Source organism: Pogoniulus pusillus, chromosome 3, assembly GCF_015220805.1.
Source record: "Pogoniulus pusillus isolate bPogPus1 chromosome 3, bPogPus1.pri, whole genome shotgun sequence".
Taxonomy (NCBI): domain Eukaryota; kingdom Metazoa; phylum Chordata; class Aves; order Piciformes; family Lybiidae; genus Pogoniulus; species Pogoniulus pusillus.
The window spans coordinates 31,413,327-31,432,977 of record NC_087266.1 but is presented as its reverse complement, the minus strand read 5'-3'; the positions used below and the strand labels follow the sequence as shown (position 1 = coordinate 31,432,977).

The following is a 19,651-nucleotide window of genomic DNA, read 5'->3' as shown; positions in this document are numbered from 1 at the left end:
ACATGGTCATGTTTCACAAAACTGTTAGGACATCTGGCTTTTCTTGCATTTTATTAACTGAAATGTGGACAGCGAAGTATCAAGTACATGAGCAATGAACCAAAATGAAGATGATGCTTGGAAAAGGATTATACTTGTGGGGGTTTTTGCATGTTTTAAATTTTTAAGTTTCTAGCATAATATGTCTCTAATAATTATCTTGACATACTCTAAGACCAGACATAATAGCCTCAAATAGCATAGGGTTTGTGGTGAATTTGGCTTACCAACTTCATGTGCTTTGGGAGTAGGTGAAGAGGACGGTTGTAAAGGGAAAACACATGATTTTGTGGTAGAGCATTTGCTCTTAATTCGCATCTAGAGCAGTAGGTGAGCAGCTTCTCTCTGCCTTGGAAAACTGTTCTTGGTATTGGGCATGCTAAAGAGTTGCACTTCAGAATAAATAGGAGAGGCGCAGAAAGAACCTCTCCATTGCCACAGTGGCAGTTGTACTGCTACTCCAAGCAATTGCTGATGGCACTTGCAAGCATGTAAAGCTTTTGAACAATTGCACACAGTAATTGAAAGCACCTCAAGTTCAGTAGAGCAAAATGCAAGCATGGCTTACTGAGGAAGCAAAAATTAGTCTGAAGCTCAGACTTGCCATCATTTAGACAAGTTTTGCAGTATTGACTGTGTATGGTCCTGATGATTTTTGGTTTTGTCTTCCAAATCTCACAGGAGGTCCAGAGCCTGCAATGCCTGATGTGAGTACTATTCACAAATCACTTATTAGTTGTATAATACTGATTATTTCAAGAAGCCCACTGCTTCCTCTTGCTTTATACTAAGATGTTCTAATGTGTAATGAAATGGTTGCTTTCTGTTCCTTAGATCCTTGTTACTATGAAGCTGTAGTGTTTGTAATGATTTTTATTTCTCACTTTATAAACAAACGTTTTAAATTGTAGACACTTGATTGCATGGAAGAACATAATATTTCATTTCTGTGCTACATTAGCTCCCAGTTCCACCCATTAGTGCTCCTAGTCGTCGAGTTTGGGATCAAGAGGAAGAACGGAAACGACAGGAAAAATGGCAAAAGGAGCAGGACCGTTTATTGCAGGTATAATTAATCTTCGCAAGTACGTGCCAGCAATCCCTTAGGTGAAGCAGCTGTTGAGACAAAAGATAACATGTGACTCCTACTGCTCTTCTCATTAAAGGCCTAAGATGACTTTCACATATATTTGCTGGACTGCAAACTAACAATTAGTAAAAACAGGACAATGGATTACTGAGCTTTGCAAAATCAAACCCAGACTTGAGTATTCACTACAGCTAGGAGTGCTCATCTTCACAAGGTTGATAGGCTCTTACTGCATTTAAAGGCTAAACAAAGACCTGAAGGGCAGTAGTCTTCACTTTGGAATATGAGTTTTTATTTTTTCCCCTTAAGAAGATTGTCTCTAGAATGAGTTTTATCCTTACCAGCTTATATTCAGAGATGAAGAAAAGGCAGCCAGTGCCATGGTTAGATTCCTGCTAACATTCTGCTGTTAAGCAATCATCTAATCAATCAGAACCATCCTGCTTCCCGGGAGTCAGGAAGGTGTACTCACTAATGCAAGATCACTTTGATAAGTTGCTAGAGATGGAGAAGTGTTGCAGAAGTTGTCTGTCTGTCATCTTAGGATAGCATAAAAACACAAGTGCACGTCTCTGCAAAGACCTCAGCTGAAATGGTGAATAAGCCCATTCAACCAAATTCACCGAGATGCATTTCTTCTGATTAAAGTTTATATGAAGTGTGTTGCCAAGGAGAGATATCAGTGAACATATTTTTACCAAGAGACTTTATGTAGAATAAATTTGGTATGTTCAACAGAAAACTGTGATGTCAAAGTACAGCATAGTAATTGTTATTTTTTTGATATTTTATCTTTCATCATTCCTTTTAGCATACAAACTCTGCAAGGGAAGAGCAACACCTTTGTAAACACATTTGTGGTCTATGATGCGGTTTAGTCCTGAAGCAGTAAACTTGACCAAACTAATAATATTTTTTCCTCTTTACTATGATTCTGGTAATGAATATTCAAATAACAGAGAAAAGAAGCTAAGTCTTTGTATATTTCCAACATCTTAGAATACTTTTGGCATCATTAAATATTTTATTTTTCCCAAGAAATAAAGGATGACTGACAAACCCACCAAACCATCGACCTTTAAGACATTACATTGATTTCATACCAGATCCACTCACAGCATGAATTTGACTTTTCTGATAACAACAATTTGGGTTTAAGTAACACTCCGAAAGACCAAGGTTACTGCCTCATATTTCACTTAGTGATCACCTTGTGTACCATATTAATGTGCCCAGTTCCAAGTCAAATACCTTTCAAGAAATACCTTAGATGACTGATTTTGGTTGAAATGGTAACTAAACTGCAGAAAAAAAGAGAATTTAACTGATGTGAGGTCAGTTGTTATGAAACTTGGCATGTACTAAGCCTGGATTCTTTGAAATCAGTCATAGAACCCCTTTGGACTGTATTTAAGACAGGATTTCATTCCTACTGTCCTAGCAGAGCTCCAGCACGTTTTTGCCAGGCTAGTCTGTTAAAAAACACATTAGATACCAAAAATAATGCAAATGACCCCCACCATGTTTCTTATTTGTGTATTTTACTTCTTTCTAACCTAACAGGAGAAATACCAACGGGAACAAGAAAAACTGAGGGAAGAATGGCTACGAGCTAAGCAAGAAGCAGAAAAGGAAAGCTCCAAGTATTTTGATGAGGTAGGCTATGAATATGGCTTCACATTTCCCTGTGTAGTATCATGATGGCTTTTTTCTCTTATAATAGAGACATGTAAGCAAGCACTTTTTTTTCTGTGCAATTAATTTTCTCATTTTGGAAAATAAGTTGTTGTCTATGACTTGGTAGGAAGAGGATGCGAAAATGGGAAGGAAACAATAAATGGGTTATTTTGAGACTTGTTTATTTTTTCCTTATGTCAGGTAGCTAACATTGGTGAAAAGTTAAAACGTGTACTAATAATTGTGACCAGAATGAAATGGTTACCTTTGTTGTGTATATACACTTGGAATTACCATGCTGAAGTATTGATGCGGGCTTGTTTGTAAGTGTGGTGGCAATGAGGTCATCCTATCTCTGATAAATTTGCTTATCAGATCAACTTCATACTTGCAATCATATGTTTCAGAACATTGAATGTGTGTGGTTTCTGTAGATGATAACTTCTGTGACTGGTATATATGGGATGTTGAATAGGCTTTTTTTTCAAGTGTGAGAGATGTTCCAGATATCTCTTCTTTATGGCTATGTGAATGCTGCTTCAGGTCATTCTATCTAGATCAGTTGTGTTTATATAGTCATGAATAAGCAGACTGTAATGTAGGGCTTAGGACTTCAATAAGAAATCTCCTTGACCTGTTAGAGGGCTTTGCTGCAGAAGAATGTAAACCATTTCATATTTCTTTCTATCATTAGAGGTTTGGATGGGCCTACAAACAGTATTTACTGTCTGCAAGTAAAACGTCTTTTGACCACTGAAAGACCTTTTCTCATGTTTGAGAGAAGAGTCACAGAGGGGTAGGACTCGGGCGTGATTTCCAAACGGAGGAGGCTGTGGGTTTCTTCCACAGGATTCATGTGAAATGCATTGGGCTGTTACCCACTTGCAGTGTATATGTTCTTAGGTGGCTCTTGGATTTCGAAGTCAAAACAGTAAGAAGAAATGCTGAGTATCATGGAACAGTTTGTTTTACATGGGTATTTAAGTGGGAAAGGGATGGCTTGCAATGTAAATGATACTTTAGAAAGCAGAATGTTTTGCATAGTTGTGGCCACACTGCCTGTGGTGCTTGCTAAGGCTGCTGCATGGAATGAAACTCTTGCATTAGGAGAATGTGCGAACAGACACTCAAAACGTGAAAGTACATCCTGAGTATTGCATTGAGAGTGTTTGGGATGATTTCACACAATCCTTACTCGCAGAGTAAGTGAACTTTTCTGAGTGAGCAACCTGTTTAAAAAAACAGCTCCCTTATCTAGAAACTTTTTTCTTTGCTGCAGGAGGAAACTGTTTTGACCTTAAATACATCATCTGTCCCTGCACGTGCTCCATCTGTGTCCAGCTGGAGAGCAAGCCCTGAAGTGCATACTCCTGAAGAGCCAAGAGATGATGGAAGAAGTCAGATGGCAGTGCACTTGCTACACGAAGAAGAAGAGAGGAGGCTTCAGGAGGAACGAAGGATCCAGGAAGAAGCAGCCCAGCGTTTTGAGCAAGAAAGGCAACTCCAAGAGCTGGAGCTTGAGAGGCAACGTAAAGAGCGGGAACAGCAATATGCTGAGGAGCAGAGGCAGCAGGCAGAGGAGCAGAGGCAGCAGGCGGAGGTGGAAGAGCAGAGGCAGCAGACTGAAAGGCAGAGAAAAAGGGAGGTATCAGTGGAGATGCCTCAGTACCAAAGGTGTGCACCTGGGATATACTCACTTCCTTTTATATTAAGTATTCAAATAGATTTTTAATGAGAATGTGTTTATCCTAAATGTATAAGGATATTAATGTAAGACTCGTACTGTAATCAATCAGGGCAACACTGTATAGACTTTCTTTATAAAGATAGAAGGATCAGGCACAGGACAGTCTTATCCCAAGGATGAAGTGATCTATTAACACACATAAGCTCATTTTTCAAACAAGAAATGTCACTACAACCAATTCAAAGATGACCTTGGGCACATAGTGTGAAGACTTTGTAAGCAACCCTGCATAAGCCTGTATTGAGAGACAGTGGTTCAGCATACAGGACTTTGAGAAGGAAAGGAATGCCAAGTTAACTCTTTTTTCAGCAAATGTTGATTGCTTTGTTGATGAGGGATATTGTGGTATTTGAGAAAACAGATTCTGCCTTAGATATTGCAGCCTGTTAGAAATACCCACTGTGGATATTCTACAGCAAAAAAAAAAAAAAAAATCGTTATCTTCTTCAGCAGCTTGATTTAAAAAAACCACAAAAATCAAAACAACAAAGCAAATAAATCAAACAACCTCCCTCCCTCTCAAAAAAAAAACAACCCCAAACAAACAAAAACCCACAAAAAAACCCAAACAAAAAACCACAAACCCCCCTTAACCAGTCAGACCAACTGCAACAAACCCCAACCAATAGTCAAAAAAAAAACACCTAATCAAACAGGAAACCCTCCCTCACTATTAGTTTACAAGTTCATGTTCTTGCCCAGAATTTTTCAGACTACTGTTACAGGCATCATGGGAGATTAATCTGTCTGGAGCAGATTAAAGTAGTAACTTTTCCTTATTTCTTGTGCTTTTAGTTTACTGCCTTGTGTATGACTAGCTTTACTGTTTCTCTTGAGGATTTTCCCCTTTTCTTGTAGGAGTGATAAGAGATGACTGAATATAATGCATGGTATTAAGTTAATCCTTAGGAGAAGAAAATATGGTTCTAAAACTGCATGTATTTGCAGAGGTGATTGTAAGACATGGAGTTACTTTAGCTCATTGTAAATCACTACTGTTTGAAATCCTTGCTGAGAAAAGCAGGGGCACAGTTGCAAAAGCTGAACAGGTTCTTCTTGGCAGCTGAGCTCATGGTATCTCTACAGTTTTAGCTTGCCCCAATTGCAAGATAATAGGACTTTGTGTGGTAACTTATTAAGCTGCTGTAATATCTGCATATCTAAATCCTTGATACATTCTTTAATCCTAGGGGATTTCATTGCTTCTGAGATTGCTGCCAAAAGATGTGTTCTGCTAAACAGGAATGGCTTTGCTTTATAGTAAAGGAGCAAGTTCAGTGAAAATGAGATTTAAAATATCTAGTGTTAAATGTTTGATTTATCATGATACCCAGAAATATGAATTGAAATTTGAAATGTTATATAAACATCTCTGGAGTGCTGAAAAGAGTATTGAGGTTGATCACAGGCAGCTGGAAGAATTTTGTCAGTGGAAGTTGTCAGTCTGCACCTATACAGTTTTGTAGAATATACTTGTAGCTGCTTTGTTTGAACAAAACCCACCTGAGTATGTTCCTGTGCAACCTGATCTAGGCATAACTGCATTAGCAGGGCAGTTGGACTAGATGATCTCTAGAGGTTACTTCCAATCCCTGACATTCTATGATTCTGTGAAAGCTTACCTACTGGCTTTGAAATGGATGAAATAATGACTGTCATATACTGATACTTGCAATTCTTGCAGCACTGTAATTGCAGCATTTTCATGTTTCTAGCATATCTGAATGTCCTCAGTTTACCTTTACATATTATTCACTCTGTTTCTAGGAAGTGTTGTTTTTTTCTTTTGTTTAATATGTATTATCTTTTATATCTGTATTTTGTTTCTAGACATTATGAGCGATATGAAGTATCTAAAACAATAGAAGAGCGAGATGGCCATCCTCTTATTGACAGGTAATAAGAAATTGAATTGACAGGTAGGTTGAAACATCTTCAGCAATAAAGATTAACCATTTTGGCACACTGATACTTAAAAAAATGTAATTTCAGACAGTTTTTCTAGCAACCTTTCTTTTTCTGTCTTCAATGAGTTGCATTTCTCACCAATAAAATTAATTCTCCTTAGAACTTTTACATTTGGGGTTTTCTCTGTTTTGTTCCTTTAAGCATTTGGTTTGAATATTTTTAGGGGAAATACTTATGTCTATATATGTCTTTTTCTGTATATGAACATATGTCTTTGGTTTGGGTTTTTTTGTTGTTTGTTTTGTTTTTTATAGGCATTACGAATGCTACGAAGTTTCCAAAACCACTGAGGAGCACCCTAATCAGTCATTTGTTGACAGGTATGTGCAATATTGAATCTTAGCATAGACCATAACAATTCTGTTTCTGTGTCACAAAGCTTTGAAACCTCCAATAAACTTCAGCCATGACAGCTGAGTGTATGCTTTGTTATGCTGCTGCATTTTGCAGTTTCTTCAGCTTGTTTTCATATTAATAAAACAAGCAGGCAAACTCTCGGCATATGCTCTGCTGTAAACAACAGTTAGTAAGTAGGACTTCACTAGGAGAAACTGAATTATAAAGAAATAAATATGTGGGTGGTACTAGACTTACCTGGCTAGAAAACAATTTCAGATAATACTGTGGTTGTGTCATAATGTTTAACACAAACTAAGGTGCAGTCATCCCAATCAGGATTGTGCAACCCGAGAGAAAATAAACAGGGAGGAAGATGAGAAGCAGCAGCAGCTTATATATCATAAAGGTGATAGATTTGCCACTTGTTAAGTTATGCTCTCTTACCTTGACTATTTCATGTTTTTTTTTGCTTGGTGATTTATTTGGGGGGTTCATTGTTTTATTTGGTTTTCAGTAGCTTGTATTAGCCACTGCAGACTTAGGCTTTTCAAGTAGACAGCTTCTGCTTTTCAGTAACCGAACTGTGATTAAAAATGCACTGCTGTTCTTATTTAATCCCTTCATGTAGTAAGCATATATTCTGTTTTTAGATTAAAATGAACCCCAAAACTTACATGGTACCATTAATGGAGCTGTTACTAATGAAAAATCTAATTTTCAGAAGCTGCCTACACTAAATAGTTAGATATTGAATCATAACATCATAGATTTATTTTGCTTGGAAAAGGCCTTTAAAGGTCATCAAGCCCAAGTATTATCTAACTGCCAAGCCTGACACCTAAATATGTCCTTTAGCACCAATCTATACATCTTCTGAACACTCACGGGGATGATGATTCAGCCACCTCCCTGGGGAATATATTGCAGTGTTTGAGAACTCATTCAGTGAACAAATTTCTTCTAATATCCAATCTGAGTCACTCCTGGTGCAGCTTGAGGAGGATGCTGAGGTGCTAAAAGCATCTCAGTCAAGGCCAACCTACTCTTTGGAGCTCCTGTTTACTGTAAGCAACTGTGAAATTGTTGCATCTTTGATAAAGCTCCTGCTCTGTACTGTCAGAAAAAACATCTTTTTGACATCTGTCTTCCTGTTTATTGAATGGTATTTCTTTGCTAAAACTCAATAAAAAAATATGCCACAGGGGACAAAGAGTGAATAATATATTTCTTGAGAACAGTGTTTGAGGAGATGGTTCTTTTACTGTCTAATAAGTTGGCTGAAACATGATTTAAGTTACTCATGAAGTTAAATAATTTATAAACCTTCTTTGAAATTTACCACTTCTTTGACTGCCTGGCTATAGTCTTCACAAAGCTTCCACAGGGAAGGACTTTGGTTTGCACATTATTTTGTTGAAGCAAATGCAGTAATGGGTCTCTTGTATCTGAAGCACTGAGGCTTTTAGTACACGATTTTAACTTTAAATCAGCAGTTACTTACTGACATCTAAATATGGTCCTTTTTTTTTTTCCTTCCCCCCCTCCCAATATGCTGTTGGTCTTTGGGTATTTTTGCCATTTGCTTTAAGTTCAACGTAAAGTGTTGATGGCAAAAAAAGGGACCGTGTATCTGTAGTCTACAGTAAGGTCTTTGTCCAAGATGAGGTCTCCTAGTTGAAACAGAGAAATAAATGTTTTCTGTATCCATAGGAATAAGTCCAAGTCGACTTCAGAACTGAATGAATTCAACACAATCAGAAATGGTAAGTACTGATTAAGGTGTATTGGGTGTGGTCATCCTAAGAAAATTGTCAAAGTGTTTTCTGATAGCTGCATTGTAACTCAGATTCATACTATGCAACAATTTCATGAACTTTCAACAGCAAGAATTCATGCAGTCAACATATAAGCCTAGGACAAATATAATTAACTACTCTGTTGAAGACACTAGCTGTGATCACAAAAGGATCTTAGATGCCTAAATTTTAGATGACTGATATTTTTGGTATTAAACAAGGTATGTAGGTATATCGTTGAAGATGTACATACTCTTTATATGTTGACTCTATCAATAAAATATCTGCCCATACCAAAATGCTAATGTATTTCATACCTTTTATACGTATTATTTTCTGTTTTTAAACTTCTGTTCGTGTAGAAGTAACAATGCTAGAGGTCAGTTTTTGATACTGTTGTAGTAGCTGGCATCCTGGGCCCCAGTTCCTTCTGTGTTTCTTGAGTTATCCTTCAATTACATGACTATGTTTTTAGAGTAATGTGTGTAAAGCAAGTAAAGAAACCAGATTTATAGATATGTTACAGTAGAAGATGTCCCAAAGCTATTCCTGTGTCTAATACATGGCTAAATAAAGTAATCCAAGTAATCATTGTAAAGTAAATGATGTATTAGAGGATATATAGCAGATCGACAACATTATTTGCACATGTTAAAACTAGGTTACTGAGACTAAAGAGCAAGTAAACTTCCACAGTATTCTATAATAATAATCTATAGAAATAAACCCAAGAGCAAATCCATAGTTAGAGCAGCATTTAAGGGGACTGATATGTCAGTTGAATGACTTACTGCTGAAGATTTTTTTTAGCCTCACTGTAAAGAATAGTTGCTGAATCTGGGAAATGCAGGAAAAAATGGTTGTCTTCTAACATGTTAATACATAATGAAGACAGATGACTATTTTGTTTTTCCTTCCAAAATTTCAAAGGCCATTTATACCATAAATCTCATTTCAGCCAACTAGTTAACATCCAAACAATAAAGAAAATCTGAAGTTTTCCTCTGCCCCAAAATGTACATACATGTTTGTCTAAAGCCATGTGCTTTTTGCCCTGGATAGAAAAGAATTATTGAAAACAGCAACATCTGTAAAATTGTGAACTCTTAAAGGAATCATAGAATCAACTAGGTTGGAAGATACCTCTAAGCTCATCAGCCCAACCTATCACCTAGCCCTATCCAACCATGGCACTAAGTGCCCCATCCAGTCTTGAACACCTCCAGGGACAACCTTCGCCACTTCCCTGGGCAGCCCATTCCAATGCCAATCACTGTCTCTGTAAGAACTTCCTCCTAACATCCAGCCTAGACCTCCCCTGGCACAACTTGAGACTGTGCCCCCTTGTTCTGTGCTGGTTGTCTGGGAGAAGAGACCAACCCCACCTGGCTACAGCCTCCCTTCAGGTAGTTGTAGACAGCAATGAGGTCTGCCCTGAGCCTCCTCTTCTCCAGGCTAAACAACCCCAGCTCCCTCAGTCTCTCCTCACAGGGCTGTGTTCCAGGCCTCCCACCAGCTTTGTCACCCTTCTCTGGACATGTTCCAGTATCTCAACATCTCTCTTGAATTGAGGAGCCCAAAATGGACGCATCCCACTGTTCTACAATACATTCTATACATGCTTCAGCTTGAATTAGAGAAAAAGTCCAAATTGTAGCTCTAAATGATATCATGCCCTTTTAAAAATACGTGTTTGGGTATATATAGGTACACACAGAAATGTATCTGCATACACATTTGCAAAATGCCTGCTTCTCTTTAAGTTATATATCATGTAAAAAGCTACATTAATGGAAGCATGGATCAAAAATTTGAATAATAACTGTGTTTTGTGAAGTTCGATCTTGGTCATCCAGCTCTGAAAGGGAACTGGAGAAGCTTTGATGAATGCCTGCTTTTGGAGTCACAGAAAGAGTGCTGAATGCATAACTATTGATTTTGTGCTTTAAGGTGTCTAGCTGAATTTTATGCATGTTATCTAAACAGGTACGCCGAGCAAGCATTCAGAGAAGCCCTGGATCACAAGTGAGTCACAGAAGAAGTCTCAGAAGGAGCACAACCTGTCTGCAGCAGAGCTGGAGAGACAGCAAATCCTTCAGGAAATGAGAAAGAAAACATCTCTACACACAGACAGCAGCTGGATCAGGCAGCGCAGTTCCAGTATACATAAAGAACCTATTAGTCTGTACAGCAATAGTATGAGGAGGTAGGAATCACGTTAAAAATTTACTTTGTCTCTCATCAAATAGTTTTGTTTGGATATTCTAAACTGCAGCTTGTATTACAGAGCACAGAAGCAAATCGAGTCTGTGAAATGGTGTAAGGTAAACTGCATAGCAGCACAGATAGAATGAAGCAGCTGTATTACAGATGGGATTAAATGGTTTTGTTTTTTTTTTCTCAAGTAAAGAATGTGGATGTGACCTGTAGATAACTCAGCTGCTTATTTCTCAGTTCCTATGCCTGTAATAGATATCAGCATTTTGCCTTGTCCTTGACAGCTGTGCTTAAGAATTTCAGTGTGACGATTTATTGTGGAATTTAAGGAGTATACATTTTTTTTTCTTCAATGCAGAAATAGTCGAAGTCTGGGATTTGTTTTTTGCTTTAAGCAATGTGTAAGTGTTTGATTTGTCACTTAGGAAACAGCCAAGTTATCAGGTCAGAGTATTTAGTTACTGAGCCAACACCTTGTACCTAGACGATGGTATCCAGTCTGGGTGGATTGTTATTTTCAATCTGGTATCCCTTGGAGAAAACAAAAACAAACCTGGTATCTGAGGTCCAGTGCTGCATAGCTGATTTTGATACAGTTCACTCTGATAAGGCTGCAGTGAAGACTAGTTTGCTTTTGCTCTGTAGCGGTTAAGGGCCACCTCTCTTTTGCCTTGCCTGCTTTTTTCCCATGAGAATAGATCTTGGATACAAAGAATGCTCAAACACTTTAAGTATGTAAAGGATGTTTTTCAGGGTGATAAGCATATTCATGCTAGTAATTTTTTTAAATGATAGTATAATGGTTTTATTTTACATTAATTCAGAATGTAGCTCCAGCTGTTCTGCCATTTATGTTTTTGTGTACCTTTTCTACAGAGGGGAGTCTTTGGACAATCTTGATTCTTCAAGAACAAGTTCCTGGAGGCATCACTCATGGCTGAACCAGTCTGCCTCCTCTTCATCTCTGTCATCTAGTCAAGATTTCAGTCGCCCGGTGTCCACTTCAAACCGAGCTTACATGTGCACTCCTTCCTCCAGCAAAGTTCCTCCTGTGACCACCTCTGCAAGAGCCCCCTCCATGTCCCAGGCAGCCCCCAGGGCTCAGTCTCCCCTCTCTGCTTCCCAGCCAGGGTCCCAGACACGAAGCAGGTGGGTGAATGCTTTTCTGCTGGGAAAGTGTAAATGTTGGGCTGCACTAAAGAGTAGACTTTGTATGTGTGGTGATCTACAGTAGTGTTCTTGATTAAGATTGAAGTCTGAAAAGTACCTGGAGTTTTCTGGCTGGATGAGATGATGGAAACGTGGGCTGATGTTACTTCCCTGCTCCAGACATTCACAAAATCCCCTGGGTTTGTCATTGCTGCTTGACATCAGTTAAAAGATGCCAAAGAGACAGGAATAATAAATCTCCAGTTTCCAAGCTGTGTGTTGGTTACCAAAATGATTAGTAAAAGCCTCCTCCAGATGGCATTTCTGACATTTACTTTCTTAGGTTTGTTTTAACAAAAGATTCCTGAAACCCATGCTTTATGGCCTTCATCTTGGTCTCTTGTCCCCCCTTTTTGGCATGTGGTCAGTGTCATCTTAAGAATCACTCAGGAATGCTCATAACTCATGACCCTGGAGAATTATGTAGTACAATGTTGATTTTAATCTAGGAGGAGAAAGCAGGAATTGCACTATGCTTTGAAACAAAACCAGAAGTCAGTTATGGTAGGGTAGATAACTCTGCTGGTTTGTGTGCTGGAAACATTTTAAAAACACTTCGGGATAAGACTACAAAGAATCATCCCATCATGTAGGTACAATGCATTTAATAACAACAGTCTGAATGTTGCTTCACTAGCTCTTGAACTCTTGGTATTCTGTGATAAATTGACCTTTCTTGGTTGGTGGTCTTTTCAAATTCTCCCTTTTCAAATTCTCCCTTTTCAAATTCTCCCTTTTCAAATTCTCCCTTTTCAAATTCTCCCTTTTCAAATTCTCCCTTTTCAAATTCCATTTTTTTTCTTTCTTTTTTCCCTTAAAGCTAGGCTCCTACATCCCTTATAATTAAAGGAAATTACCTTCATAATGATGCTGGCTTATCTCATTCTTACTTCCATTTGCTAACATATTGGTAAATCTGTGGAAACTGACCTCCATTTGACTTATGTTTAGACACTTAACATAATATGTGTCCAGGACCAGCTCCTGTTACCTAACAAGATGCAGATGGTGGGACTTGGCAGGACTGCTTGCTAAAACTTAGCCTTCAGGATGATTCCCCACAGATAATGCAGGAGCACAAAACCTATATTCTTACTTTACAGACTAAGCAATATTTTTGTTTGTTTCTGTGAAGTATTTTATACAATGAGATGTTTCCCAAGAATGTGACAATTCCTCCATTTGTTCCTATGTAGCTTTGATCTAAATGATAACACTTCAGCTTCCCCTGGCTTTCATAGCTACTGTAAAAAAATACTCATTCTCAGTTTATTTTTCCCAAGGATCCCTCAACTCTGCTTTTCACTACTGTGTTTGTATTCATAATCTGAAAAAATCTTTGATAACTTTTCTTTGCCTTTTAAACCTTTTCAAGCTTGTTTTAAGGATTTTCATTCTGTATTTAGGTCAGTCAGTGGGAAGAAAATCTGTTCATACTGTAATAACGTTCTGGGCAAAGGAGCAGCCATGATCATTGAGTCTCTTGGTCTTTGTTATCATTTACAGTGCTTTAAGGTGAGAGCTGGGAGTCACGTCATGAAGAAACAGGAACTAATCAGGAGCACGCATGGCTGCTCAGTGTTATGGTCATGGGGGCTCTACTAATCACCTGCTTTGCCTTACTACTCTTGACAGTGTGCTGCATGTGTATTTCCATGAGGCAGTCCTATCTGCAGGCATTTAGCACTCAGCTCTACAAGTATTTCTTTAATACCATGGCTAACTAGTAGGACTTAGACAAGTAAGATGGGCATGTTGACTGTGAGATTAAAGTTCTTCCTTCTTTGAATAGGCAGAAAAAAATCAGAGGCTGCTCAGCTACTTCTCTCGGAGAAAACAGCTCCTTTAAAAACTCTCCTCCAAAACAAAAACAAACCCCAAAACAAATTAAAAAAAAACTCAAACCCAACCCAAAACAAACAGGAAAAAAAAATCCAACCCCAAACCCACCAAACCCCAAACCAACCAACCAACCAAAAACCTCCAAAATCCCTGACCAAGCAAAATGCCCAAAAAAATCCCCAAACCAAAAGAATCGCAAACTGTCCCAGCCAGGATCTTGGCAATGGAATGCTTCAAGATGACCTATTGCTTCTAAGATAATCCTAACAGATAGTGTTCATGTGGTGTTTTCAGGCAAAGGTGTGTAGGCAGCAGTCAGCTTGGCAGGATAAAACTCATCACCGTACAGAAGCTGTGTTTAGTCCTAGTAAACGGACTACACCTAGCCAGAAGCTGGGTATGTTAGCTCCTGCTCAGTGCTGAGACACAGCCATGTGACTTCTAGCCAGCTTAGGCCATATGCAGAGTTGAAAGCATAAACACCTTCCTGAAAAAGATGTAAAAGCAGTCCCTACTTCCCCTGCCCTAGGAAAAAAATGAGGAATTAGACTCCAATCTGGAGATGCTTTTTGCCATGGCTTTAAGAAAAAGGCTTGTGTTCAATTCAGAGCACTTGTCTTCCATACCCAGCTCAAATGCATTATCTGGAATACTAAAAGGGATTGACTCAAATATCTTCCTGTCTCTGTCTGCCTGAACTGGAGGGGCAGGAGTAATTCGTGGGGAATAATCATCATTCCTTTTCTTCAAAACACATATTTTGTGCAAGGGAGTCCACTGAGGACAGCTGAGGGAGCTGGGGTTGTTCAGCCTGGAGAAAAGAAGACACTGGGGAGACCTATTAGTGACCTTCCAGTACCTGAAGGGGCCTACAAGAAGGCTGGACTGTTTATAAAGGAATTCCCTTTGATAGGAAGAGCGGCAATAGTTTTAAATTAGAGAACTGCAGATTTAGGCTGGCCATTAGCAGGAAGTTCTTTGCCATGAGGGTCGTGGAACACTGGAACAGGCTGGCCAGGAAGGTAGCTAGGGACCCATCCTTGGAGATACAGTCAGGCTCAATGGGACTCTGGGCAACCTGATTTAATGGAGGATGTCCCTGCTCATAGCAGGGAGTTGGGACTAGATGACCTTTGTAGGTCACTTACAACCTAAACCATTTTACAATTTTGTAATACCAAATGTCTGTTTTTCGTTTTTCTGAAAGTAAATGAGCTGTTGAACAGGCTGCCATCCAAAAGATCAACTACTCATTTAGGCAGGCAAATTTTCTGTCCTTCTATAGTTAGAAGAGTATGTTGCTTCATAAACACAGTGAGGAGAGTGTTATGTTTTGGGTTACATTCCTTCCAGAGAAGGGTCATTTTCACAGCAAAGTCACATTTGGCCACCATAGTTCAGGAGTTTTATTATCAGTATAAAAGCTAATAATCATCTTTTTACATTAAAAAGATATTTGCTCCCTCTCTCCAAATAAGGACTTGCTTCTGTCACACAAACCCAGAAAATTGGGGGTTCCTGAGTATTTGCTGCTTGGAGTGCTAAAGGGGTGAGCATATCAGCAGCATGCAGTGCCACATGGAAATCTGCAAAGAGCGCACTCAGATTTTCTGTGCCAAAATTGCTGTTGCCATCTAGACAAAAATTTTTATTTTTTTCCCTTTATTGTAGTGGGTCACTTTTCATTTTCAGAGAAACTGAAGTTCAGGTTAGATTTAATGAACTAATCTCTCAAAACTGTCTGCTCTCTGTTTGCTTCATTGGTATATCTGCTATTCATTGTCCAGTCATTGCCTTACAATACTTTCTCAGGGCTGGATGCATTTTGATCTACTAATCATTACACATTCGCTTCTAGTGATTGTGGGTTTATGGTTCAAGCCTCGTTGAGCTTATTCCAAGCTGCTTTTGAACACCATTTCAATTCCTTAACATTTTGTCCAGCGTTGCTGATTACTTTTCTATCATGCAGTGTGTTGCCTGCGGATGTGACCTTGGGGGATCCCGTGCAGGAGCTGAAGTCAGGATCCGAAACAATAAACTCTTCTGCAACGACTGCTATATCAGATTTAAAAGTAAGGCAGTCCAGCTGCAGTGTGCATGACTGTAGTTCTCTCTGCTGTACAAGCTCAAGTGTTTCCACAGCTGAACCATTTGATAGCTCTCATGTTTAACTTTAATCTGGTACTTTAGTAAATAGGTTCAGCAAGGTTTGATTGCCAGTTGCTGTCTTTCATAGGCTAGTTGCTCCCAGCTGCTAACTTTATTGTTTTTCTGATTTTGCCACCTTGTTATTAAGCAGCAACGTGGTGTAGTCATCCTTCTTTTCTCCATAGATGCAAGAAAGTGATGTCAAGGAGTTGTCTGTTGCTGAACAGATTTGTCTTGATAATAGACTCTGTTTTATAAAGCAAGTAGTCTAAGCACATACTTCTTTCAATCCTAACACATATCTGCAAAGCTGTTAGTTTACCCTGTGCGGGTGACACAAATGCTGGTTTCTTTTTGCAATGCTATTATTATTTGAATTATAGGTCTGTGATTGGTTATTCACTTAGGTACAAGTTCAGGAGGAATTGATTTACTTACAGACCTTAATTAAAAGGTGCAGTATAATTTTTTTCCTTTATTTTGGTTTGCAGAATTCTGGTTTACTGGAGCATGATGTTAAGGCTTTGAATAATGGTGTTGAGTTGTTTTTACTTCTGCTGTCATAGATGATGGTAGACAACCTCCTAATTTTGACAAGACTCTTATATGGCTCTGTTTTTATATAACAAATGTGAAATTCTCTGGAATGGTAAAATTCAGCTAAGGGAAAGCATTTGTGAGTTACTTCCTGGGAAACATGTCTGCATTTCTTCATGAGCCCAGCACATCTTTCCCATGGTAATCCAGAAGGCAGTGAAGGGAACAGGGTGCTTGGGCATCTACTTGGCTGAGAAGCCTAGCTCAGAAAAAGAGAAGCTCTGCATTTGATACTGCTGCTGTTTCCAGGCTCTTTTTGGTGTAGTGGAAAAAAGGAAAAGCTGCTTGTCACACAGAAGTGCTTGCGTGGTGCATGAGCTAAAAATCCCACATCTCTTCTTGATGCTGGCCATACTTTCACATAGACTAACGTTAGGTGCAAGGATGCCACTGTGATCAGTGGAAGGAGGAAGAGAATCACCCCCTTCCATCTGTCTGAGTTCTTGTTCAGATAATTTATCTCTTTTTTGATTACAAGACTACACCAAAGTGACAATATTCCCTTTCAAAGCACCCAGATGTGTGGGGGAGATGCAATCTGGAGCCTTGCTCATGTTATTTTGTCTTTATCTTTTCTTTAGGAGGCAAAAATGGTGGATGAGTTGGATAAGGTTAATAATGAAAAATATCTGGGTTTTGTTATCCTCTATCAAGGCAGTATTCAGGGAATTGGTACTAACAAAACATTTACCATGGATAAATTGCTGTTCAGTCTTTTTTTGATATGACAGTCCAGAAAGCCACAGCAATGCCTTTCAGAAGCAGAGTTGATCTATGAGGAAATTATTATAACCTCTTCCCTTCAGATTGCTTCTACTTTGGGCAGTGGGCACCTCAAAACATAATTGTGTGAGATATGAATAAATCAGGAGCTGTAAGAACTTCTAGGTACAGAATAAAATATTTAAATGAGTAATTGAAATTAGCTATTTGACTAATACAAAAAACAGCTGGGTGATGACTGAAAGAAAACATACTGACAGCACTTCAGTGGTCTGTGATGCAGATTACTATGCTCGCAGCTGGCATTCGACATCGACCTGGCTAATTATTTATTAGTTTGGAATGTGAACATCTTGGTTAAAAGGTTTGATAAACTGTAGGATTATTAATATTCACTGTGTAATTTTATGATGTGATTCTTATTTTGCATTTGTTATGTTAATTTTGTGGTTTAAACTTGGAACATAGAGAAACACCAATGTATTTGCAGATGCCCATAAGTATATGCAGACAGAGGAGAAGAAGTTCTTTGTAAATACTGTTATCTAGCAAATTTTAAACATGATAACTGAAGGATAAAATTGGAAAAGCTGTCACCCTGCCTCTAAACTGATAGTAAAAATAATTCTTACCAAGTTGGTAAGGTGCATGTTTCTGTGGAATATTACTTGGCCTGAAATACTTGCAGTGCTGTCATTGGATTAAACTAAAATTTGTATTGGTCATTAAACTTGGGGTGCTGGATTCAGAATATGTACCCTAGCTCGTGTTAAGATTAGCAGTAGGCATTGGAAATGCTGTTATCTGACTGACTTTTTACTTGGAAATTTTCATCATAAAGATTCTCCAGTAGCTGGGCTTCAGTGACAATTTCTTCTGTCTCTTGCTAACAGCTGGACAACCAACCTCCATGTGAAGAAAATGAAGATATGAAAGCACTGTTGCAGATAAAAGAAGAGGTGATTGCTGCTGCTGTAGATCTATAAATACATGTATTGTGTTTGTGTGTTTTCTAAGAGCAACTCTGGCTTGTCTAGTCTTCATAGCAATGCATTGTATTCTTCATATAACTGTTTTTATTTATAAGAAAGTAATTACATTAAGGAAGTATCTGGGAAAATGCTTTCACTTTTTCAGCTTCAAGTACTGAGAGCACAAGGGAGAATAAGTATATTTTCAGTAATAACTTAAAAATATTTTTGAGGCTTATAATCAACTAGTTTGACTTTCCAGTGGCATAAAAAGAGTATTTTGTTTCTAAGCTCTTGAAATGAGCATTAGATAAATAGTTAATATAAATATGTATTTACAGTTGCTGTCTTTATTTTTGACATATGCTGAAAGTGGATTCTCTAGGTTAATACAAAGCTACATTTACACACACACAAATGTGTTTGCTTTCCATATGCTGGTTTCTAAAATGATGTGCTTTTTTGAAACTTAAATACAAAGAATAATCTGTTTGCTCAGTGGTGTTGGCTTCATAATCTGTGGAATGCAAACAAACTGAGTGGGGGAGGCGGTTGCTGAATTACAGTATATTTGTAAATAAAATTTCTGATGTTGCATTTATGCAGTTTGAGTTTTTTCATTCTGCCCAGCTAAAAGTGTCTAAGATGATTTGCTGAAACACAGAATACATTAAATTTCATCTTGGGCATTATTTTTGTGTGTGTAAGCATTACGATGTCCACCTAAATATGTGCAAGAACATACTTTTTTTCCTGGTTTCCTTTACAGTTGACATCACATTTTGTATACAAGTTCCCCTGTCAAACTTCTCATGCTCTTTCCCTTCAGCATTTAATACAAGTGGCAAGACTGACTCTGTCCTGGACTCTTACCTCTGAAGTGTGACAAGTGGAAGAGGTAGAAGTTACCCAAAGCTGCTTTGCCATGACTAGAAAGTTTCAGAACCATTTGAAAATATTCTGTGCTAGGTTCTGCTCGTTCTGAAGACACAGTTGGAATGTGCAATATGTTGGGGTTTTTTTAGCAGTGGCTCCAAAATTACTTTGGTCAGTGGCTTCCCCAAATAATTTCATTCCTAGTCACATACTTTTCTGTGTCCATATTCTGAGATGCAGTGAATTAAAAATGCAAGAAGAATTTGGAGGTGCATTTAGTGATGAAAGTGATCAAGAGGGCAGCGGGGAGATGTAGGAGGACAGTGGGTCTCTGAGTTCAAGCTTATACATGGCAGCAGGAGTAGCTGCAGTGAGAATGCCAAAGCAGCTAAGAGTACTCCTTCCGCTT

The 19,651-nt window shown here is 38.5% G+C and overlaps 1 protein-coding gene across 16 annotated transcripts in view; it reads left to right on the top strand.

Annotated features, from left to right (window-relative positions):
* LMO7 (LIM domain 7) overlaps positions 1 to 18,963 on the top strand; it is a 144,569-nt gene extending 125,606 nt beyond the window's left edge. For 13 of the 16 annotated variants that reach the window (XM_064173852.1, XM_064173895.1, XM_064173887.1 and 10 more), the window contains 12 exons: positions 721 to 746; positions 1,001 to 1,105; positions 2,693 to 2,785; positions 4,086 to 4,480; positions 6,384 to 6,449; positions 6,776 to 6,841; positions 8,571 to 8,623; positions 10,643 to 10,862; positions 11,750 to 12,022; positions 13,489 to 13,597; positions 15,897 to 15,999; positions 18,289 to 18,963. In XM_064173852.1, coding sequence (XP_064029922.1) covers positions 721 to 746; positions 1,001 to 1,105; positions 2,693 to 2,785; positions 4,086 to 4,480; positions 6,384 to 6,449; positions 6,776 to 6,841; positions 8,571 to 8,623; positions 10,643 to 10,862; positions 11,750 to 12,022; positions 13,489 to 13,597; positions 15,897 to 15,999; positions 18,289 to 18,311 — 1,532 coding nt within the window. In that variant the 3' untranslated portion in view covers positions 18,312 to 18,963. The remainder of the gene's footprint in view (positions 1 to 720; positions 747 to 1,000; positions 1,106 to 2,692; positions 2,786 to 4,085; positions 4,481 to 6,383; positions 6,450 to 6,775; positions 6,842 to 8,570; positions 8,624 to 10,642; positions 10,863 to 11,749; positions 12,023 to 13,488; positions 13,598 to 15,896; positions 16,000 to 18,288) is intronic. The other 3 variants (XM_064173861.1, XM_064173975.1, XM_064173903.1) reach the window with 2 other exon arrangements.
* The last annotated feature ends 688 nt before the right edge of the window (positions 18,964 to 19,651 follow it).